This window comes from Mus musculus, chromosome 1 (genome assembly GCF_000001635.26).
Source record: "Mus musculus strain C57BL/6J chromosome 1, GRCm38.p6 C57BL/6J".
Lineage (NCBI taxonomy): Eukaryota > Metazoa > Chordata > Mammalia > Rodentia > Muridae > Mus > Mus musculus.
Window position 1 is genome coordinate 138102742 of NC_000067.6, and position 25517 is coordinate 138128258.

At 36.9% G+C, this 25517-nt stretch overlaps 1 protein-coding gene across 9 annotated transcripts in view; it reads right to left on the minus strand.

The window, feature by feature from the left end:
- The window catches only part of Ptprc (protein tyrosine phosphatase, receptor type, C), a 112898-nt gene that overhangs the window by 39883 nt on the left and 47498 nt on the right, over positions 1 to 25517 (minus strand). For 4 of the 9 annotated variants that reach the window (NM_001111316.2, XM_006529258.3, XM_006529259.3 and 1 more), the window contains 10 exons: positions 23562 to 23585; positions 19715 to 19843; positions 17279 to 17425; positions 15013 to 15153; positions 14213 to 14284; positions 12878 to 12901; positions 10823 to 11038; positions 9450 to 9590; positions 8411 to 8569; positions 5034 to 5168 (listed from right to left, as the gene is read on the minus strand). In NM_001111316.2, the coding sequence (NP_001104786.2) occupies positions 5034 to 5168; positions 8411 to 8569; positions 9450 to 9590; positions 10823 to 11038; positions 12878 to 12901; positions 14213 to 14284; positions 15013 to 15153; positions 17279 to 17425; positions 19715 to 19843; positions 23562 to 23585 (1188 nt within the window). The remainder of the gene's footprint in view (positions 1 to 5033; positions 5169 to 8410; positions 8570 to 9449; positions 9591 to 10822; positions 11039 to 12877; positions 12902 to 14212; positions 14285 to 15012; positions 15154 to 17278; positions 17426 to 19714; positions 19844 to 23561; positions 23586 to 25517) is intronic. The other 5 variants (XM_006529261.4, XM_006529260.1, XM_006529262.4 and 2 more) reach the window with 5 other exon arrangements.

Consider the following 25517-nt stretch of genomic DNA (forward strand, 5'->3'; position numbering starts at 1 on the left):
AAAAAATCATAATAAATTCAAATTATCCAGAGTTATGACTTATATCACTAATGTGCTGAAAAGAATATTTAATAAACTATTTGTGAAGTTATTCTCTTCTGACATAACACAAGCCCCAGAGAATACTACAAAATCTTAAGTTGCAATATTTTAGAATGGATGTTTTCCTCACACCCTTTCTGATACTTTACACTGACCTTAGAGCATCAATAGGAGCTAGTGTGATAGACTTTCAGGGAAGAAGCCATCAGATCATCAGTAACTAGGTTTCCTATTAAAGATTATTTTAAGGCTGTGGTGATTCATGGGATCATGAGAATGAGAGACGAGTTTATTTTGATACTAGAATCTAGGCTTTGCATGGAAGAATGAGTGAAATCAAATAGATTGGAAGAGAAAACTTTAGTTATTTTTGTGTTGTAAAGGTCTAATCCATGGATTTATACATATTATACAAACACGTTAGTATTAAGCTGAATTGCCACAAAACATTCAAATTGAAAGGAGGGGTATTATGAGCTCATGGACAAACATGACTAGCATAGCAGATGCTCATAATATACATAAAGGTGAGAGTAAAAGGCACGAATGTACCTTAAGATATAAAGAGCTGGTTTGTGTTAAATCAAAAATCATTAGGCACATATTGACATTTTGAGTAGAAAGAAATATAGCAAAGAAATCTTAAGCAGCATGTTATTAGACAGAAGTAACAATAACATAAAAGTAACACTATAACAATAATCCCCAAAAGTGATCAATGGCTCTCTACATGTGGCAATCACCATTTCATATGATGCAAAAATTAATTGATTTAGCCATCATCATGGATGTAAAGTTGGTATTGTCATATCATATGATTTTATAGAAAACAGAGCTATAGAGAAATTAAGCCACTTGCCATGACCTCATGTGAGGAAAATGAAATTGACATCTAGACTTTGAGCCCTACCTGTACCACTTCACCTGCTCTCTGGAACAAAGTAGGAAATGAATGCCTATGGTGGGGTAAACCTGATCTTTGCCTCAAGACCATACTTGTTTGCTGTTTTTAGAAGTGTCTTTGTGCTTTCAGGAGCAGTGTTTGGAAAAGATTCAATACATACTTACTGTTAAATGACTTTCTATGTGAAATATCACAATGGAAGTCTCAATAATACGTGAGGAAGTAGTTTCTCTAGTAGTGTCTATTGGGGTACACTGCTGTTACTTTCTCCTCTAGTCTGCTTTAAACATAATGAGAATTCTCTCTGAGAATGCTGAACACAAGAAATGTCAGATACCATCCTGCTACCCACGGACCCTGCTATAGTTTTACATGGTGTTTGTTTTTTTTTTAATTAATATTTTTATTACATATTTTCCTCAATTACATTTCCAATGCTATCCCAAAAGTCCCCCATACCCTCCCCCCCACTTCCCTACCCACTCATTCCCATTTTTTTTGGCCCTGGCGTTCCCTTGTACTGGAGGATCCAGCAATACCTCTCCTGGGCATAAATCCAGAAGATGTCCCAACCGGTAAGAAGGACACATGCTCCACTATGTTCATAGCAGCCTTATTTATAATAGCCAGAAGCTGGAAAGAACCCAGATGCCCCTCAACAGAGGAATGGATACAGAAAATGTGGTACATTTACACAATGGAGTACTACTCAGCTATTAAAAAGAATGAATTTATGAAATTCCTAGCCAAATGGATGGACCTGGAGGGCATCATCCTGAGTGAGGTAACACATTCACAAAGGAACTCACACAATATGTACTCACTGATAAGTGGATATTAGCCCAAAACCTAGGATACCCAAGATATAAGATACAATTTGCTAAACACATGAAACTCAAGAAGAATGAAGACTGAAGTGTGGACACTATGCCCCTCCTTAGAATTGGGAACAAAACACCCATGGAAGGAGTTACAGAGACAAAGTTTGGAGCTGAGACGAAAGGATGGACCATGTAGAGACTGCCATATCCAGGGATCCACCCCATAATCAGCTTCCAAACGCTGACACCATTGCATACACTAGCAAGATTTTATCGAAAGGACCCAGATGTAGCTGTCTCTTGTGATACTATGCGGGGCCTAGCAAACACAGAAGTGGATGCTCACAGTCAGCTATTGGATGGATCACAGGGCTCCCAATGGAGGAGCTAGAGAAAGTACCCAAGGAGCTAAAGGGATCTGCAACCCTATAGGTGGAACAACATTATGAACTAACCAGTACCCCAGTGCTCTTGACTCTAGCTGCATATGTATCAAAAGATGGCCTAGTCGGCCATCACTGGAAAGAGAGGCCCATTGGACACGCAAACTGTATATGCCCCAGTACAGGTGTTTGGTTTTTAGGTTAATGCCTTCATCACTGGGATAATATCCCAGAGTTAAGGGTACTGATTTCCAGATCTGCTTGGATTTTACTTAGTGACCCAAATTCCTGTGCTTGTCTATGTGACTTCACAAGCATTGTACATCAAAACATAGCTTCATTATGTCATTTAATGAAGCTTAAATTTTTACCTACTGTAACAAACATGAAACTGATTTTTTATTTTAGCTTTGAACAATAAATCTGTATACTTTTTAAAACAAGTAACTAGTGGAGATTTTTAGTACTTAGAATGTCTGGAATATTTGCTTCAAATTACTAAATATTTCAAGCTTTGGTTGAAAGTCTGAGCGTGCTTTTCCCTGTTGCCATCATCCTTGCTTTTAAGATTTGAACACAGCATAGACGAGTGACTCTGCAGGAGCCATTTAGGCTGCCAGCTTTGGAACGTGGTCCCTCTTTTCCGAGGTTACAAACCTCTTGGACCAAACAGTTACTGTTTTTTTATGGCTCTGCCGCTGGCAGATAGACGCTGAAGGACAACCCAGTCTCAGACTGTATTAACTAATCTAATAATGTTACATGCATTCTCTTGATTCTCTTCCACTGAAGAACCCTCTTAAACACATTCCATAATACTTTACATAAACATTCTTGGCTCCTTTATGAACACAAATACTTTGAGGTCTCAGAGAATCAAACTATATGTGACAAGTGAAAGCTTATTCCACTAAATGCTTCAATTTACTTTTTTCACAAAGTAATAGCAGTATTCCCACCAGTTATTATTTTTTTAGAAAATATCAGAAGTAATAAACTGATAATTTCCAGACTCAATCTCCTCTAAAGTGTCTTTGTGAGCACTATTTCAAACAGTATAGACATGCTCACCCCAATGGAATTACTGAACACATACTAGTAGCCAAGGGATTTTTGCAATGTCAAAAGAGACAACTAAAGGGTCATATTTAAAAGATATGCACAATGACTCCTAACATCATCACAGTGTCAAAATGTGCACATTTCTTTTAGTAGCTCTTCAAAATCAATCATTTGAATGCACAAAGCTGAAAACTCCTTTTTCCCAGTGATCAGTCAGTATCACATAAAGCTGCAGCTCCTCCAAATATAACATGTGGGAAAACATGAATGTAACAATAGCAAGCAGCCCACCTAGGGTTGCTGAAAAATCATCTTCAATTGCACTAGCTGATTTCTATCACATGAACAGCTCTCTTGAGATATTAGACCATATTAAAATAAAACTTTGTGTAGAACATTATAAAATCTCCTGATAACACAAGAGAAGTGAATACTAGACATATTTCCCTTCTCTTAATTTCGGACTGTTGGAGATGCTGAAACAGTTGCATGGAGAAATAATGAGATGAAATGTAGAGTTAGATTTAAAAGCATTCATTTCCAAGACCTTAGACCTGTGCATTCTGAATTGGGCGTTGCACCTAGACCAGTGTGCATAGTTTAAAGAACTGAATGGTGCTACGATCCTGTTAAATCTCCTTGGTAGATAGACTGGGTCTCACTGCAGTACACCTTAGACATGGGTGAGAAAACAGAGGGTGAGCAGCCTTCAGATGCAGACAACTCATTTTGATTGCTGTCACAGATCATGGGCTAGGGACTGGCTTCTACTGGTCTTTAAGGCAGTCTCAACACAATTGAGAGTGGAGGCTCAATTCAGTTATCAGCTCATAGTTTTGGAGAATAAAAGATACATGATATCACTCAAGCTCCCTTCCATTCTCCTTAAACCACGTGCAAGCATCGTATTTGGACAGTGCTATATTTATGTGACAATGAGAAGGATTTTATCCTAGCTGCAGACACGCAAAACTCTTCAAATTGTTAATAGCTCATCCCATCCTTACCCTAATTCTGTGATTCAGTACAAATACAGATATTTTTAGACTATAAAATTTCAAAGAAACAATAGACATACTTAACTCTACCAAATGTTCTGATATGCAAACAGTACAGTAGAGAAAATATCAGAATATAAATGTAGCGGAATGGACTAGTGGAAGATGCTGAAAAAACAGGAAGAAAACAAACAATGTATCCCTGAAAAAGCTACACAGAGATATCCTCTGTTTCAGTGGCACAGGTCCACTGAAACAGAGGATGTAAGTAGCCCTTTGTTCCATCCCCCTCATTTTTATTTCTCCAGTTCTATCAGTATAACTTTTGACTTATCACACTCACAAATACACTATTTATACTTCTTCTCCATAACACTTAGGCTAAGGGCAACATGCCCCTTAACTTTCTTTTAGTCACTTGACTATAATGATTTTAAGAATAAAGCAAAATGATGTCATTGAAATGTAGGAGAATATACAAAGAAAAATGGTTCTTTAGATTTCAAACTTGGTAACTTATGTCTGGCTCCTTCCAGCCAAAGGCAGAGAGGATTCTATGAGAGCTAAGTACATTCCCACCTTAGCCCAGAGATAAAGGAATGTCCTGATGAGTAACCTGCTCTAAAGGACTCTAGTCCTGTCCACTATTTTTAATAAATGATCTAGATATTTATTCTTCTCCATGAGATGCGTGTTCATCTAAGCAAACTCAAACATGAATCTCTCATCACCTTCATAAAAGCCTTGTAGCTCCCTGGCTAAAACAATAATTACAACATTTAAAAATTCTTGATTTTGTTTCCCTAGTGGAATTTTACATTACCTGAATTGTTCTTATAGCATAAAACATATCCATGGGGTTTAGATGCAGACTCAGGTTTAGATACAGGCTCAGGCCAAGAGACTAACGTTTTTCTTGCAGCTGGATCCCCACAACTAGGCTTAGGCGTTTCTGGAACTGTTAAAAACAGAAAAAGTTATAATGGGAAAAATAAGACACTGAAAAGAAGTATTTACATAGCCAGCTTGAATCATGAATACCTATCTTTTGATTAATTGTGAATTAATAAAATCTCAGTGAAGTTCTTAGACCTATCCTGGATCATTTAGATTAGATTTCTTTCATAGATTCTTTTTGGCTAGTTATCCCACTGATCTGAAGACTACCCAATAATATTCTCTTCTATCAGAATATTCCCACAGTTGGCCATGTGTTTTGGTATCTTGAGGTATTGCTGTGGTAAGTATTAAAATAAAATTAATGAGACATAGTTTATATCCACAGCTACTTGCTTAAGATAATAGTTTGATGAGTTATGAGTTTATTCATCAATATTCTACCATCACAGTTAATATAGAATATTTCTAGCATCCTGCCTTGCCACTTGCAAATCAAAATGAGCCTTCTTGAGAAATATCACATTTCCTCTGATCTGTTTTCTACTGCTGTGATTTGAATGTCACCTTGTATTCATCATATATGAATAGAATTAAACAGTAATATTTTGAAAAGATTATATTGGATTTAATATGGCACTTTGATGTTTTTACATATCATAAGTCTGTCCTTTTAGTCATAAGTAAGGCTATAGCTTGATGGTGAATACCACAACAGGTCTTGGAGAGCTATTGGAGAGGTAAGGGCTAGTAAAAAAAAAAAGTCTTTGGATCATGGCAAACACATCCTCAAATGGAGTCAGTTGGTTCCCCATTCTTCTCTTTTCTTTTTCCTTCATGACACACAAGAGGAGTAGTTCTCTTCATGATACGACCTTACAACTGTTATCTGATGTTCCTATCAGAGACCCAGTGTCACAGGGACATGCAGCCTTAGACTGAAACGGCCAAACTAACAGTTCAAAAAACATTTTTTATCTTTATATGGTAACCATCCCATTAGGGAAAAGAAAGGTAAACACTGTTCTTCATTAACTTGCTATGATATTTTTTTTCATCAAGCACTTGATGACTCTTTGATCACTTTCCAGGAGTGGATGCATATCATGGATCTACTCTGCCTTGCAGATAGACTCTTTCTTCCTATCCTGGGTGAATAGCTACAACCTCATCAATACTGTTAGTCTTTGCTAGTGTATACAATCTCTTTCATTTCTCAGATGAATGATGAGGAGGAACAGTTGTCCATGAGTCTAGTCATCATCTCTATATCTTTTGTAAATTACGGAGTCAAAATGCTTTATGTTATTTAAATTGGAATGTTTGGTGTCTTGCTTTGTAGCTGAAAGGGCTTTTGATGTATTTTGAGAAATTGTCCTTGTCCACTAAATAAATAAATTATGGATACTTCCCTGTAGTGCACATTGTATATAATATTTCCTTCAATCACTTCAAAGACAAGAAATATTTAACTATGAAGTCAAAATTATTAATCTTTTTATGATCTTGCTTTTAAAAAGAGTTCTTAGGAAAACTTGCCTACTCTGAACATACAAAAATGGCATCCCAAATTGTTTTGATTAGATGGTTCATAACTTTAGCTTTTAGAGAAATGGAACATCTGTGTTTTGGACTGCTGGGCATTTGATAGCACTTTTCTATAAAGACGCTAAAACAATTTATTCAAATGACATGGTATTTATTAAGTATAACCATTAGTTTTCTAGGATTTCCCCTATGTTGACTGACTTTAGAAGGTTGTGGTTGTACTAATCTTAATTTGTTTGTTTGTTTGTTCATTTATTTTTAGGATTTTATCTGCATCCATGTGTGTACAAGCATGCATGTGTGTGTGTGCCTATGTGTATGTGTGTGTCCATGTGTTCATTATAAAAATTGGTTCTTTCCTTCTATCACGTATATCCTGTGAACACTTGGGTATTCCTGCTTGACAGCAAGTGCCTTCATCCACTGAACAATCTTCCTGGTCTTACTCAAAGATTTTAATACCCACATGATATTAAACTTTTGTTTATCCTGTAGCTTAATGTTATTTTGGAAGATTAGTGATGGACTTGGCTTTGGGTATTCCCTTTGTCCTCAGCATGAAACAGAGTCATGTTTGTGTATCTTTATGTGAAAATGAAATTTAGGAAAAAAAATACTATTACAGGAAAAATAGAACCGTAACCAGAAGTAAATTCAACAATAACAAGTACAGAACTAGAAAATCATAATGTATTTTGCTAGTTTTCTTTTATCGTTCTTGTTCTTGTAATGATTGTTGCAAAAACAGGATTGCATGTAGCTCAGGGTAGCCTTCACACACTATATAGTTCTTAACTATGTTGTCCAGGCAGGTCTTCAACTTGTGATCACTGTGCCTCAGACTCATAAGCAGCTGACATAACAGATATATATCATCATTCCTTGCTTTCATTTATGTTTTTGTCTTCTTTTTATCTCTCTCCCTTTTTTCTCCATCCCTTACTTTCCCTTTCTCCCAGTCTTCTCTTTCCTCTTTTTTTGTGTCTCTCTGTTTCTGTCTCTCTCTTTCTTTCTGTCTGTCTGTCTGTCTCTATCTATCTATCTATCTATCTATCTATCTATCTATTATCTATCTATCATCTATCTCTCCCTTCCTCCTTTCCTACTGCTTCTCTTCTCTTCCTTCTAAAAATGTCTTTACTGCTTGTGAGCAATGACATCTTTTGTCTTCTTTATGGTTGATTATTCATTAATCACCATTTTAAAAAATTAGCATTTACCATCAAATGTTACATTTAATTTGAAAATTTCACATCTGACTTCCCAAGTAGAACCCCTTTCTATTTAATAAGGTTTATCCGGTTATTAATTCTATTGCCAAAATTTGATAACTATACTCCGTATTTTATGTTTAAACATGTAGATTTGCTTGAGTTTTATTAGTTTCTTTGCTTATTTTATTTCTATTAGAAGCAGAGCATAATTGTGAAAGAAGTGTTAGAATACAGAACAAATGGTGTTATAAAAAGAAGGGAGGAGAAAATGAATAAAATGGGAATAATCTATGTAAACCATTTCAAGTGTTTCTACCAGACTTACGGCAGACACAATTTGAACAACAGAAAAAGAACTTTAGTTAGGTTTGTATAACCTAGTTTTTAAAATTGACCTTAAAGTGCATTTAAACTTTTTTCTTCACTGATATGCTTTCTGTAATTCTATACCATTATTTTCTATGACTCTCCAAAAATAAAAGTAAACCCATAAAAGAAAAAGAAATTTTATTTATTTTATAAACATAAACGATATACTTACTCCCCAAATCTGTCTGCACATTTATAACATTTTTGACGAGTTTTACACCGCGATATAAGATTTCTGCTACACATGTGTAATTTGTTTGGGCACGAAGGTTGTCCAACTGACATCTTTCAGGTATGAATGTATTTCTTCTAATGCATTTTGTATTATTTTCTGAAAGAAGTAAGTATTGCACATGAGTATATGAAATGCCACATAGTAAATGGGCTTCTTTTATGGCACCATGTGTTTAAGACTTCATGTTAAGGTCAAGTCTCTGAAAATGGTGAAATAATAAACCAAGATCCTGCAGATAACATTGCTATACTCAATTTTGTTGAGAAATCAGTATTGTGACTTATTTAAAATTTTTTAAAAAAATGTTAACTCAACATATATTTGTTCCAGCTGTGAACATCCTATTTGTATCTTAGCCCAGCAATTTCCTGTTAGCACAATGTTTACAATCAGAGTGAAATTTCCTCTTCCGCCTCTGGGTGTATGTACCTCCCTCTGTCTTGTCAAGTGTGTCCTGGCACATAGCTGTATGCCTAGAGGAGAAAGAGTCCACCTCACTGAATTCAAATATATGTTTTAAAAGATCCAACCTCTAGAGAAACCCATGTTCCCTCCTAGAAGCACTTGTTTTCCTTGCTACCTGCAGATTCTTGAACTTTCCAATGATTTTCATGTATGAAAGTCTGAGAAAGCAACCTCCGGTGTGGATAATACTATGCTTCCTTTCTACAGACTATGGATACCATCTTTCTTTTATAATGCCTGCATCTCATCACCCTTTCAACAATGTCTGGTATATAACAGTACTCAAGAAAATTCTTTTAATTAATTTTTCATAATATTTATCATCCATGGGTTGCTCTTTTCATTTATCTACGTTGTGAATTTGTTTCAGTGCCAGAGATACTAGGGTTATTTTATTCTAATTTATGGCGGATCACTGAGGGTGGGTGAGGAGGACAAGGCTACAGAAAGAACATTTAAGCCACGTCTGGAATAATTTCTGATAATAGAACTTCTCTGCCCAGCATCGTACCTGGCTCACAGTGGAGTACATATGAAATATTGTCACTGTTGCATTTTCTGAAATCAAGGTTTTTTGTTTTCCACTCCAAACAAATTGAAGTATTAGCCTTTTCTTTTGGTGTGCAGTCATGTAGCGAAAACTTGTCAGTCCCTGTGGAGGAAACGGAGAGGTGCTCTTAGGTGATGGTTCCTGGTGTGGAGATGTGAACCCTCTCAACTCTGAAATAAGACTCATGGAGTACAGTCTTGCAAGCAGGAGATTTCGCTAGGGGACATCTAAGCTCTCCCAAGGTCTGATGCTTCTTCATGATCTAGTCACATTCCTAATTTTTAATTTATCTCCATTTCAGCTGATGCACAATTATACAAATATGTGCACATTATTAGTGTTTTGATATATCTATATGTGTAGACACCACTTGCTGGCAGTTTGTTTATCAACTCAGATATTTGCCATTCATTAGGGAAGATAACATATTTTCTTCGTACCACAGATTTCAGTAGAAATGTGTGCTGCTTTTATAAATGCAACTCAAGGAAACATCAAGATAAACGGCTGATTTTTCCCATTTGAAAAACAATTTCTTTGCTGTTTTCACGCTTGTTGTTGATCTGTTTGGGGTTTTGGAAACAAGGTGTAATCTCACACTGTGAAGGCTGCCACAGAATTCAAGATACAGCATAGACTGGCTTTGAACACATAAGGTACTCCTGCCTTCCACGTGCTGTGATCACAACTTTGGTATTAACATAACTAGAATTCCCCCTTTGATTTTTTTTTCCAGAAAACATTAGATGTTTAACTACATTCTTTTCTCTAATGAGAACATTTTGAATTTAAAAAGAAATACCAAAAAGAAGAAAGAAAAAAATGAAAAAACAGCAATCTTATGTATAATTATTTCACAAAATACAAAATAGGCTGTTTCTAATCCATAGGAACTGCTTTTTGATGGTTTGTTGTTATGTTGTTTTAGTTTTGTGTTTTTTGCTTTTTGTTTTGTTTTGTTTGTTTTGAGACAGGGTTTCTCTGTGTATCCTGGGCTGTCTTGAAACTTGCTCTGTAAACCATGGCTGCCTTGGAACCCTGAGATCTGCCTGCCTCTGCCTCTGAAGTGCTGAGATTGAAGGTGAGGGACACCACTTCCCAGCTGGGAATCTCTTTATAAAAGAAATAAGAGAGCCAGGTGGTGGTCCTAAGGAATAAGTGTGTATTTCTCTCTGCTCTCCGGGGTTCTCAGCAGGAAACACACTCTTATCAAAGCTCACTTGCTTTCCCTCGGTTCTTTTTTCTGACCACATTAGCTTGAAGAAGCACAGGAACACATACATGAAATCCTTCTGTTGCTCTAAATACCCAGATAGAGAGAAATTGACATTCACCTGGTGGTACATATAAATCTATAGTTGTAGCTGGAGCACATGAGTCATTAGACACACTGATGTTTTTTATCTGTGAGCATTCTTCTAGATTATTTAACACGTTTTCACAATCCTCATTTCCACACTTAGCATTTTGGACATCTTTGAGGTCTGCCTTAAAAGTCTGATTACTAGATTCATAGGTGTAATTCACAGTAATGTTCCCAAACATGGCAGCTGGAAAAAAAAAAAAAGGAAATTAGTACAATCATCATCGAGAATGAATGATACTACATTGGATACAAATGTCTTAACATATTCTTTTGTACAGAGAATGATCTGATGAAATAAGTGTATTTTGGGTTTCAAATTCAGTACTCAGCAAGCAGAAGTAAAAGAATAATTAGCATATAGCAGAGGTAATATACCAAAATATCACCAAAGCAGATTGTAGGTTGTAGCACAGTATCTCCAGGAATATGAAAAATAGAAGAACTGTATCATGTACCCCTACATCATTATTTTGAAATCCTTTCTCCTATAAAAGATCCCAGTTTATACTATGATAATTATTGGTTTGGTATCTATCTTTCCAACTAAATTGAAAAGTCCATGAGAACCATAACTAGTCTATTTTGTTCATTATCATTAACTCGGGTTTATGATATATCTGTCTGTTATCAACAATTCAATAATACTTGGTGAATTAAACCACAAATGAGTTTATCTTCTAATAAACTTGTATGAAAATGTTTTCTTACTTTATAACTACTCTTGTTTTCTCAAATGTCTTTATAAATCATTTAGTTATCTAAGTATGAATTATTTAGAAACCATAAGTTTTCAGTCATTCCATTGCATATAGAATATCATTACACATGATAATAAATCTTCATAAACCCCATTGTTTAGTGTCAGCAATTTCTATTGACTGGCAAAAAATTCATTTAAACAATTGCTAAGTTACATCTCCATTTTAAAATTGTTTTCTATGTTTATGTGTGTTGTGTATGTATGTACATGTATACATGTTCATCTGTGCATGTATGTGAGGGAGTACACACACACACACATATACATATGAGTATTGAGACCAGAGACTAACACCAGGCCTCTTTCCCTATTTCTTTTGATTTAATTTTATGAGTCAGAGTCTATCTCTTAATTGTCAAGAGTATCACACCAGCAGCCCTAAGGATCCTCTTACCTTTATCCCAGCAATAGGATTACAGGCATCTGCCACCAAGCTCACCTTTTTACAGGGTAGCAGGTATCAGAACTCATGTCCTCTGCTTATGTGACAAGCACTTCACCACCATCTTTACAGACCCTATTTATTTGTTCTTATTTTACAAAAATATGTGCCCTTCATTACATTTAAATATTGTCTTAAATACTAAGCATGTTGAGATAAATCAGATGAAATTAACTTTTAAATGAAGCATTACATGGAGATAGACACAGACTAAAGTACTAGAGCTAAGCAAAAATATAAAATAATATTAGGCAGCAAATAATATAAAAGCAAAAGGAAGATTTCTCTTCAGATAGAGTGGGTAGATGAACTCTAGATATCTGAATTAGTTTTTCAAGTAGAAGAAGATGTCAGAAAACAAAACCAAGTACCCAAAAGGAGAGCTAGAGGGACTCCAAACGCAGAGGAGGAAAAGCAGGGGAGGTAGAGCCAAGAAGGAAGATACAGGCAGTTCCATGTGACTCAAGACAAGAGTGGAAGTGAGGAGGAATGATGCAGACAGAGAGGGAAAGAACTTGAACTTGAGACATCATGTTAATAAAACAGATCAGTGGAGGATGACCTTGACCTCGAGTGAATGGGGACCTGTCTGGAGTGTTGTGACTCCCAAGGGTACAGAAGAGTAATGGTGGTCACAAAGAAGGACTTGGCTTCTACCACAAGGGCAGGAAGAAAATGAAAGAGATGGGGACTCTTAAGATTTAGAGCTGGCCATGAGAACTAGAAACAGTGAATAAAGGCTGAAAGTCTGGCAGGAAGAGGGACAGGATTAAGATGCTGCTCCCAAGTGACAGAGACAGCTGCTGGGTCAACAAACTTACCACATGTTTGCTTCGTTGTGGTAGCTGTAATTGAGATTAAAAAAAAAAGAGGAAAATCATTGAGAAATTATTTTAAAATATGTCTGCTGTGTTCATCTTTGGCATGTTCATCATCTTCATGGACCTTCCATAAACTGGCAAGTCTATCTACTTAGGCTTAACACATAACACAGCTTGCTTAATTTTTGTATTTTCATCTCAAGCATGGAAATGTTATACACTAGTGAGCTAACTACAAATTACCTTCATTAAAGTATACAATAAACCCAACTGTGACCATAGCTATATGCAGACTTTTCAGTACAGATCTAATGCCAGCATGGTGACAGGAACAAATTTATACGTTACCAAAATATTTTAAGGCTTCATTCACTTTTTTGGTCTCAAACTAGATTTCCATAATTATAATCCCTATAAAGTGATACCATGTCTTTGTTTTGCTTTGTTTTAATCTGATAACAATAGATAAAGGCTACTTTGTTTCTAGGTTTAACCTATGTATGCTTACGAAGCACAAAATCCAAGGTAGCTAGTTGATCTCAAAGTAACTATCATGTTTTAATAGTCCTTTCGCTCAATGATGCTCAACCTTCCCAATGCTGCAACCCTTTAATACAGCGCCTTAGGTTGTAATGACGCCCAACCATAAAATCATTTTTGTTGCTACTCCATAACTATAATTTTGCTACTGTTATTAATCATATATATGTGAGCTTTCTGACAATGTTTGATGACTCATGTGAAAGGGTTGTTCAACCCCCAAGTTGAGAACCACAGGTTGAGGGCAAAACACTGATTTAACTGAAAAACTTGAAGTCTGAGTCCCTAGAAGTAAATGAACTTCTGCTAATCTTCTCAAAGTTATGAGAACCTTGGGAGAATGGTGGGATTGCCAGCACTAACCTCATGACCAATGACTACATCACTGCCACAGATCTTCAAAGAGGTGTCTCCCCTTCATCTATCTCCATGCCCCTCAGTAATTAACTGAAACTGCCTCTCCTCAATGAAAAGGGTAGTGGCTTTGATAAAAACTACTCTATTGCACGCTACAACTTCTCTTCAAAGAAATAAGTTCTAACAGACTTGGCTATTGCTTACATGGTTCCTCATAAACACCACAACTCTTGGGGGCCATGGCAATGACATTATATCCCAGGGGTCTCAACTACAGCTTTGCTGTACCAATGTCTAGATTCTGCTCTATGACCATTAGGATTTGAACTCTAGATTCCACAAAGAGGGAAACCTGAGGTAGAGAAAGCCAGGAAGTCCGTAAGGACATCCCCAGCAGTGGTAGAGGTAGGCCTGCATGCCTGAGGGTAAGATTGTCACCTATGGTTGTGCTTGGAGGGTCAGTGCTTGCAAGGCCCAGAGTGGATGGTGTAAGAGTTGTGAGGCTGGCACCTGCAAGGAAATGAACAAAAACGGTAAAAGTTAATTAGTTTCATTCTCTCAAAGTGTGAGAAAAAAATCTTTACCCAAGATAATTTGCTAAGTGATTCTTTGGAATTGATCATTTGAATTTATGTTTCCAAGATAACAAAGTGAGTCAAAGATGCATATAAAAATCCATTCACATAACACACATTTCAGGTAATTTTAAATATTATGTCACAATGAAAAGGGGAAGTTATTCACTCCTTAGTATAATTTTTACTTGAAAAAAGAATTTGCCCCAAACTAGCACTTTTTGTTGAATAAGCTCTTTTTATTTTAGATATTAATTTGGCCACTGGTCGAATTATTTTCTTACATCTGTTATGTCAAAACTTTCCATGTAGAGTCTTCATATCAGCTTTATGAAATGAGTATTAGAGGGGACACTTTCACAAAAGGGAAACTGAGTTACTTGTTTTAGATTGTCTAGAAAAGTTCAAGCAGTTGGATTAATCCTAGAGCTACAAGCTGTTAATGTACATTATCAATTTTGGTGTCATAAACTGTACAATAATAATAGTAAAATCACATTAATCCCCCAAAAGTTTTTTCATAAATTTCTTTTGCCTAATTTCTTTCTTATCAAGATTGAAAAATAGATGGGAAATTTGAAAATAGTATCTGGAGTCAGAGAAGAGCCTCATTCAAGTTTGGAGCCTCCATATCCTTAAAGGCATGCTAAATAATGGTCACACCTGAAGAGATATCTGTGGTGCTGACATTGGAGGTGTGTGTAGGTGAGGCAGCAGAGCTGTTGCGTGCAAGGCTGGGGGTATCAACAGGAAAGGCTGTGTCTGCAGGAATGGTCCCCGGTACAGTCCTCTCCCCTGGCACACCTGCAATCAGAAGGGTCACCAACACTATCACTCCATCATGCCACATGCTGCCATGGATGTGAGTACTGAACTAAGGCAGAGCAAGGAGCTATCTGGTATACCTGCGACAGCACACTACAATGCCAAACCCTAACCCTAACCCATTCCATAATCCTTATTTCACAGAATGTTCTGTCAGTATGAGAACTTGGAAAAAGATGAACTCAGAAGCAGACAAATGTACAACTTAGGTACCAGTTGACAGGAACAAAATGTATTGGCCTTGGGAAATAGCTTGGAAGTCAATGCCCCAGTCTCCTGCTGCCATGGGCGGTATTAAAAATACTCCAAAGAGAAGAGAAAGAGACAGTCTTGAAGGTACTAATGACATGAAGAGTAACCCAACCCTGAGGGTAAAAGGGTTGTCTTTTTAATGGTGCCAAGGAGGAAATGGGGCCCGATCACCTGCTGAGAGTCTCAGGTGTGTGTGCCTTTTTGGGTGGGAAAGATGTACTGGGACTGTACATCAGTTTCACTGGAATTGAAGTGTAAATAATCTCCTGCCTGTACAGCATCTGAGCCCTAGGCTTTTCCTTCTTATCGTCTGATTGTCCCAAAACTACATTTACTAAGAAGACTCCCATACCAGGCAGATATCAGATTAGTTTTATATCAACACAATTCTCATTATGTCAATATAATCCCCTTATTTGCCAATTGCTGGCAGAGTGCAGAGTAATATAGCTAAAAGAGCTGTATATCCTGCTTAGAACTTCACTGCCAGGCTTCAGAGTACTTCATGCCTGTTACATGTTTCCCCCATACATCATGACCTCCAGGAGAGACCATCAATGAATGGTCACTAATTCCCCATCAGATGACTAGCACTACACTAGCTTGCCAGGGAAAAAGCAACAGAAATATGAGCCAGCTCCTATCTGAGAGCTCACTTGCTCATTTCACCGTCAAGATTTCTAGGTTCAGGGATGAGAAAATAGGTTCGCATGTGTAGTAAGTTTGCGTGTTGGTGCAAGGTGTTGTTCTCTTTTGTCAGTAGCCCATGGCTGTTATCTGAACAGCTTTGATGAGAGCGTGCCACACATCTTTACCACTTTTAACTTTTACTACACAGAATGAATCCTTTCATTAGCAAAATTAACCAATGTGACAAGAAGGTTTCTTTGATTATAGCAGACCGGGTTGGCTTGTGTGAAAGGGAGCCCTTGGAGTGTGCTTCTTGTTCATGGCTTCCTCCATTCCCCGATTTCTAGTCTGGATTTGCTTTTAAAGCAAAACAAAACAAAACAAAACAAAAAAAAAAAAAACAAAACAAAAACAAAAAACAAAAAACAAAAAAAAACCCACAAACAAAACAAAACACCATTTTGCTCTGCTGGGGCAACAGGGTCAGGTGAGGATATTGTTATCATCCTAATAATAATTCTCCCATGTGTGGACTTTGCTGTCCATGCTTGACGCATCCTGAAGCCAGCAAGCCACTGTTACACGTCTCACTCACTGTCAAGCACCCAGGCCACTGAATGGACAGGTACAATATTATGGAACCGTGACCTGAGAAAGGGCATAGTTATATTTCTTCCATATAAAATGAGACCGTGAAGTTATTTACACTCTTGTTTTCGGGGTGGGGAGGGGGGAGAAGTGAGTAGGTTGTGTTGCTATAAGAACAGAAAAAAGGGAGAATCTTGAAGTCTACATGGGAAATGTGACTGTCTACCTCCATTCTTCTCATTCCCTAAAGACAATGTCACTGTGGTAATGAGTTTTGAGTCTCCTTCATCAATAAGGAGCCTTTCATTCTTAACAGCTGTTTGAAGCTCAAGGTCTAAAAGATTCACATGTACTATTCTTGGTCACCGGTGAATACAGTCTCCACTAAACAACAGCTACACCTATAGAAACAGAACAATGCTGTAGCCTCAGCCCTGAGTATTATTTCATCTCTATTAGAATAACCTTTCTCTCCTTGTTTTGCATCCTATGGGTAACTATAAAACTGCTAAACCATCCATCAATCAGCAAATGCGCCACATGGAACAAGTGGCTACAGCTCCTCACACCATTCTCAAAGTGAGGCGACTCTCAGAACTCTTGACATTTGCCCATGTCTAAAGAGCCCCCAAACCTGGTGGGTCAGTCCCGCCGCCGGGAGCAGGCGTGAGTGTGGGATTGTCAGCTTGGCTGCTGAATGTCTGAGTGTCAGCTCCTCCGGCAGAGGGCGTCTGCGAGTCAGGCTGTGGGGACAGGTGAGGCAGCAGCGTGGATAACACACCTGAGGTTAGAAAGTGAGATGGTTATGTTGATCACACCTGTGGCTGGCAGTCTAGACTCTAAGACTGTATGACACAAAGGTGCCACAGGGTGGCGTGACCCCATTTATTAAGATTGCGAAGTTCCCTGGGCAGAAAGGAGGATCCTGGGTTCCTGTTTATACGCCTGTCCAGGTGACTTCTTTGACTTCCTAATCCCTGAAAGCTTGTTGGATTCATGAATCACTCTACAGACTGAGACTGGGGGCAAGCTTGCCCTATAGACTGAATAGTAGAAAACTCTACAATTCTAAAAATAATAAACTGCTGATTACAAAATCAAAACGGAGGAACAGGAGATAGCACAAATACGTATGATGGCCAAAATGAAAAGATCCTTATCTCTGTGAAATATGAGAGATTTGTAAAAATCCGCACAAAACAGTTTAAATCGCCTTGCTGTCAGTTTTAACAGATTCATGACATCCAGCATTGGGAACTTGTGGAGATAGTCATGCATGTATGTATGCATGTTTACATGTGTGCTCACAGAGAATCAAAGCCCAAGAACCTAGATTATCTGAAATCATGATCAAAAGTGATTTATTAAAAAAACATGATTTGAGAGGGTGAAATTTTCACTGTATAATACATCTTAACTATCGATGTGTGTGTGTGTATATATATATATATATATATATATATATATATATACATACATACATACATATATATATATATAAACATCATTCTTCATTGGTCATAAAATTTATACATACACTGTCTTATAGTATTTGATACTCTAGTGTGATGTGTGAATGGCAATACTTAGTGTAACGGATTTCAAAACAGAAGAACTGAATAGTTTACACCATTAGAAAAACTAATTAATATGTTTACCCCAAGTATATCAGCAACCAAGAAAAAAAATTAGTTACATTGAAGACTATTGATCAATCATAAATATAAATTACACAATCTTCCCCAGCACATCATTGAAAGATCATTAGAGAGCAATACTATTCTAAAAAAGAAGGCATGCTCGTTTATTTGAATGCATTAGAAGTTTCCCAGGCAAGTTGCACCATGCAGTTGTGACAAGAGACAATTTGGTATTACTCATCTGTGTTTCTAATTCACTCCACCCTAAACCTTTCCCTGGGATGGTCCATCTGAAGCTCTGAGGTTTTAACATGCTCAAATAAAATTTGTGGATGGGAAGGTTGCTGAGTTTATGTGGTGTGTGTGTGTGTGTGTGTGTGTGTGTGTGTGTGTGTGTGTGATGAGATGAGATTAATAATGAAAAAGTGTGTGCTGCCACCAGATGGTCAGACGTGATGTTCAGATGTTGACCCAGGTTCTAAGCGATTCCTCTGCTGGTGGCAGGGATAAAGAGGAACTTTGAAGACCTGAGTGTGTGTGTGAATGTTGCTTTTTTAGACCAAGATAAACAGTTCTGCTAAGCAGTTGAGGTTCACAGTGTCTTAAGAAGTGTTTTTGGAAACCTATTTGCCTAAGAAAACTGCATTACAGATGTGATTTCAGAAATGTGTGCACAATCTCGTGTTGGCAGAAGCAGATACTGACTATGTTGCAAATCTAAACTTGAAGAGAAGCTGAAACTTCTAATATGTCAAAGTTGGAAGGAATGCCACAGGCCTGGCGTGGGGGGGGGGGGCGAGCTCCATCTTACATTCCACTAGATTTCATGATTTTGGGTTGCTTAATTGTTAGTTTTTGTTTTAAGAATGGACATAATCTCTGGGAAAATAGCATGTCTCAAAACTGAAATCTCAGTTCTGAGAGGCCTGTTCAAAATAGTTCTCTATCTTTAGATTTCTGATGATGTGAACTGAGAATGGAACTAAGAAATGGGAATATCCCACTTCCAGGCAGCTGTAAGGAAGCTCAAAAGTGTCAAAACGCTGTGCCAGAGAATTATTTTCCTGCTCAGTGCTGCAGTTCCGAGCAGTCTTCTAGCAGCCACACAGATGCAGTGAACCTAGGGCACTTTCCCTGGTTATTTGTAGGGAATCCTCTATTACACCTTTACCATCTCCTGAGCACCATCCCTGTATTATTTTCACTAAGCAACCTTTCCCAATGTCTGCTGTCACCTGTATTTTATTATCTTGAAGAAAAATACTTTGAAACTGCACATGTAACGTAAATGATTGATCACTTTAGAAAGATTCTGAAAGGCAAATTCACCCCCAATATCATTTTGGTTAGGAAAGTTTGTGTGTCAACCTGTCATAATAAGAATACCAGCATTATCCAAGTTTCTGGGAGGGCCTGGCTTGAGTGGTCACCTGGATGATATGTGGTCTCTGAAGAGCCATTTCCTCTTTCAGAGATGCTTGGGGGTGTGGATTCAGTGGTGCGAGCAGGTAAGGGGTCACTTTGAGGCAGAAGAAGGGCATTCTCTGTTGTGCTCAGTTCTGTTATGTTAATGGATGGAAGAAGAGAAGGAATATATCAATCATGTCCCAAAAATGTCCATTCATATACATGTTCATATTCAGCTTCCTAACCCCACACACATATACCAAGCTTATGTGCTATAGAGTGTGTCTGCATACTTCCACATCTGCACACATATACACAAACACATACATACACAAATATACATGCATACATACACACATACTTCCATATGTACATACGTATAGATATATATATACACAAAGAAAAATATATAAGTATATATACAGACAAGTATACTCAGGCAACATACATAGGCACATATACTCACATGACCCATACACACACACACACACACACACATGGCTATAGATTTCTAACTACATATGCATATATAGATACAAATTATATAATAAAAGTTAATAATAAAGATGTGAAAATTGACTGGGAAGCAGTTCCTCTTAGCTCTCTTCCAATCTAATCGTTGGGGAGCTACCCAAAGCAACTGGATTCAGAAGAATGAAACCTAATTTGTAAAAATGTCTAAAGGAAACTTGAAAAGACTTACAGATTGTAAGCAATGGTGGAGAAGGATAACGCCAGAAATTAATCATTAGGAGACTTTGGATTCCACGTGGAATAAAGCAAAGAAAGGAAAAGAAAAGAAAAGAAAAGAAAAGAAAAGAAAAGAAAAGAAAAGAAAAGAAAAGAGAATAGGAAAGGAAAGGAAAGGAAAGGGAAGGGAAGGGAAGGGAAGGGAAGGGAAGGGAAGGGAAGGGAAGGGAAGGAAAGGAAAGGAAAGGAAAGGAAAGGAAAGGAAAGGAAAGGAAAGGAAAGGAAAGGAAAGGAAAGGAAAAACTCTGGGTGAATCCGGTCTATGGGTCATGTCTGTAGCTCCATCACTCAAGAGCTGACTGCAAGTTCTAGGCAGCTTGAACTAAATCAGGAGCCCCTGTCTAGAAACAAATTGTCCTGCATGTGTAGATTCAAAAGATAAGCCAATCAATCAAATGAAGCCAAGGGAGAGTTCTATAAGCAAAACCTGAAAACAAAACTCACAAACTGAAGTGCAAGTGATCTGCTCTTATAAAACTATGAAAATGTGTTTGCCTTTTAATCAGAGACATGTGATGCTGAAATAAACTTGTTCTAACTTACTGTTCTAAAGGGCAGATGTGTCAGAAGGGAGTGAAAGATAATACTGTTCAGTGGGTGTGGATATGTAAGCTGTCTGCAAGGAGTTTGCACATGGGGTAAATCAAACACTTCTCTGTTTTCCTTTATTTAAAATGTTTTTATTTTTGTGAAAAGAGAAATAAATCAAATTTAGTTTTGTTTAATTACATATATAAATATATATAATCTATAATTTAGTTTTGTTTAATTACATATATATATATATATATATATATATATATATATATATATATATATATACACATATATATAAAATCTATCTGCATGTAACTTGATCGCCAGAAGAGGGCACCAAATCCCATTACAGATGGTTGTAAGCCACCATATGGTTTCTGGGAACTGAACTCACCTCTGGAATGGACTCAGGACACCTGTTCTCTTATCCACTGAGCCATCTCCAAAGTCCCCTAAATTTAGTTTTTAAAATCATCATGTTCTCTCTCTCGGATTATTAGGGATGTTATTTTTAATTGTCCCTTGCTTAATGTGTATTAACGTCTTTGAGTATTAAAATACGCAGTTTTTGAAGATTCACTTCCTCAAAACTAGTTGCACTTTAACAAATAAAGACTAAAACAACCTTTGCAAATTGAACTAGAGGTAAGACATACCTCTCATATTCAGGACCACTCTTCTAACCTAATTGTCCCTCACCCACTATGCATTGAATTAAAAGGAAGACCAAATTTTTTAAAAAGGAAGGAGGAAGTGGGAAACAGAAAAGCAGAGAGGGAGAGAAGAGAGGTGGAAGGAGGGATTTTTAAATCTGGTGCACATAGTGTTAACTCAGCGCCCTTTTACAGATGACAATTTATTTTTTGGTTAGATCAACTAATTGGAAAGGTTGCAATGGTCTCCTGGCCTGAGAGAATATTGCAGCAAGTTGTCCATCAAACACACTGACACTCCCTTGGAGTAAACCAACTACAAAAGGCTTTTGGATTTTAAACCCTCAATGTTAAAAACCCAAGCTGCTTTGAAGAGTGTGGTTCCTCAAGACATTTTCCAGCAAAGCAAATTCAGTCCTTGGTGTATGAAGATGTCTTCAGAGAAGTCTCTCGTGTTAATATCTTCGCAGACACTTAAGTTCAAGTCTCAGCAGTAAAATCTATGACTGCAAATTTGCCAATTCTCTAGTGTCCCTGAATCCTCATTTTGAACATTCTGAGTTTTTCACTGATTATCTTCTATTGGTGATATTTGGGGACACTGCTCCTCTTTGTATTATAGGCCACAATTCTAACTTAACTTTCAACAAGGTAAGAGAATAAGCTATCATTCCATCCCATCACCTTCCTCTCCTGCAACAATGTCTCGTCTACGTGAGCTGAGAGTAGCTTAATATTTTGTAAAGGAAAATGTCAAATTTCACTTAAGAAATTGGCATAAACCAATCACAACCTGCTCTGCAGCAAGTGTTTTATCAAATGTCTCTGCCACACACTAAAACTATACAATTCCAATATTAGACATTGAAAAAATAAAAGAATGTGGTTTTTTTTAAAGGCTCAGGAGTGGGATTTGTAAGTATCTGCATAGTGTTGCATTTAATGACAAATAATTCCTAGGATAATCAACTTTTAGCATTTCAGATTTGCTCCCCTTGAAATGTGCATTTAAGTTATTAAAACACTCATGTTTTACGGTCTCACTTACCTTCTTAAGACATACTGTCAGTCACATGATTAACCAGGAAACAAGCATTTACAGCAACAGAAACATGCAAGGGATCTAACTTCCCTTTACCCACCTGCAGGTCACTTCCTCTGTGTGTTTAGGCTTTAGAGAATTTTAACATCTATATTTGGTCATTAAAGAATTTTTAACACACTGGCAGCATGAGCACTATTTACATTGATTTTCTCAAAAGCTTTTAGAAAAAAATTAATTGAATTACAGTAGGAAACTTTGTAAACTATTAATGCAGCATATCTTAATATTAGATCTCCAAGCATAACTTTAAAAAGGGCAAATTACTCTTGAAAAAACATTATAAAATGAAATTTTAAATAAAAGTGAACCTTTATTAAAATCTAAATATAAGTGAACTCTAGATCCAATTAATTTATATAATGCATTTGTCCTTATATAACAAAACATGTGACGTTGTTTTTAGGCTTCCTACCCCATTTCTAATTCAATGCTTTTTTTAAAAAAAGAATATTCTTATGCAATATATTCTGATCAGTTTTTTTCTCTCTGTTTAAATCTTATCCCATGTACAGATTTTCAAAATTTATTTACAGTCTTAAATTTTTAAAAGGATTAGAAACTCTCTATGCCATTTATTGTCAATTTAATGAAATGTTAAACTTTAAATTGAACACAATAATAATTATGAAATTTAAAGAATGTTCAACTATTCACTAAATTTAATATTAGAAAGAATTTTAAGAGCATGTGACAGTGAGGAACCACACATTATTATACAATTTCTTCTTTAAACTTCTTTCCAAATAAGTATAAAACTTTATCTATATTAACTACATGATTGTTGTAACAAAAATAAAATATTAAAAGTCAAATATTAATTCTTACCATCACTGGGTGTAGGTGTTTGCCCTGAAAAAAAAATAAACACACTTTTAGAAATTTTGAGATTTAAAGCATACATGCAAGTATACATCATATACTTTATTCATATTTATTTTCAGCACATATCATCTTAATGAAAGCAAGTTCCCAATTTTTCTTTCTGTTAATGTTTTGATGTTTTGAAGACAGCTACAGGCTGACCTAATGGATGACCTAAGATGTGGTCCTAAAGGAAGAGGAAGGCGTGGGGGGGCGGGGTTCACAGTTTGGAGTCAGCCTATAGAGCAATTCCTGTAACGGGAGGGCTATAGACACTTTTTTTGAATTTTGAATCAATATTTTTGTAAATGAGCACAAGATAGAACTAAGTTAGAAGCAAAAAAAAAAAAAATGCAAAGAGTACCAGAAGCGCGCGTGCACGCGCGCGCACACACACACACACACACACACACACACACACACACACAAATTCGTGATGATGCTCTCAATAAGAAGGTCTCAATGGGCGAATACACTGGAGTGAAACGCATCCCTGAAACACTCAGGTGGCAGCCCCCAAGACTTTGCATGTCCTTGAAGGAGAAAATGAAGAGTTAAGTAAAGGAAGCAGTCCCGTGCATATTACTGAGTTGCTGAAGTGTGGACATTCTCACTGAATTAAAAGAGGGAACCTCTCAAGAGAAAGAGGCGAGTTTGAATGGGTGCTGATTGCACATTTTGGAAGCATTCCTGTGGAGACGGGAGAGCTCGTGCTACGCATGCCTGGAGCACACAAATAGACACTGTAGCTGACACAAGAGTCTAAGAATGCAGGAGTTAAATGAGTTAAAAGCTGACGAAGCTAATGAGGTACTTCCCATCAGAGGAAAGAAATGAACAGAGACTGTTTGGAGAAAGGTTTCTCTGAAATTATGTGCCAACGACACGGATCAGAAGGATATTGCATATATATACAAAAAATGAGGTGATTTTGCCATTATGCTAATACTGCTAATAATCACCATAGAGTATATTTTCACAACTAAAAATGGCTATAATGTCACTGGGTGGAAGAACTAAGGTCCACTCATGACTGTGACATCGGTATGTGTTGTATGACTGTATTGTTTTGAAAATATTATTTGAAATACTGTCCCCCCTTTTTTTGGCTAGTCAGCTAGTACTTCTTATTCTTTTTTATATTCCTTTTAACAGCAATCCTATCCTCTGATCTATTCTAATTTCTTTCCAAATTCACCTCTAAGAATTATGTTGGTTTGCAGAGAATGAGAAGAAACAAAGTATAAATATATCAGTCATTAATAGATCATGTTTTTAAAAAGACAAAATAACTTGCATTCATTGTGAAGAATATAGTGTACCAACATGATTAAAATGTTCAAGTTGCTTTGACTATATGAAACCATAGCAAACAGTTTCTCAAACTTTTCCACATCTAGAGAGAGTTTGATATACCCCTTCTCAGTAGCACCATGTGGTTCCCTGGAGGTTCACACCATTTCATTGACTTATCTTTAGGAAGTAGCTATTGTTTTGCTGGTCTGCTGTTAGAAGTGAGAGTTGAGCATGGTAAAGGCATGGCCCTCCCCTGAGAAGTCAGCAATGCAAAGGACAAATGCATCCAGTAATCTGCACAAACATTTAAGTAATATATGCACCCTGTTTGGACTGATAATGATTGCAAAGAACTCTACAGTATAATGAAGAGGAGAAGGAGGAGAAGCTACTGTATTGGGGGTATGTATTACTTACTAGGTACTCAGTGACAGAGAAATCCTTGGATGACTTTGAACACAGAGTATATATAAAGGGGAAGCCAAAGCTATCAGATGACAGTTTTCAGACATGAACTCAAGTATAGATGTTGGAGACCCTGGCAAGGGATTGGATGCTTTTCTGAAGGTGGCAGAAACCACAGGATCAATGACTATGAAGAAGAAGCAAGCAAATAATCCCTTT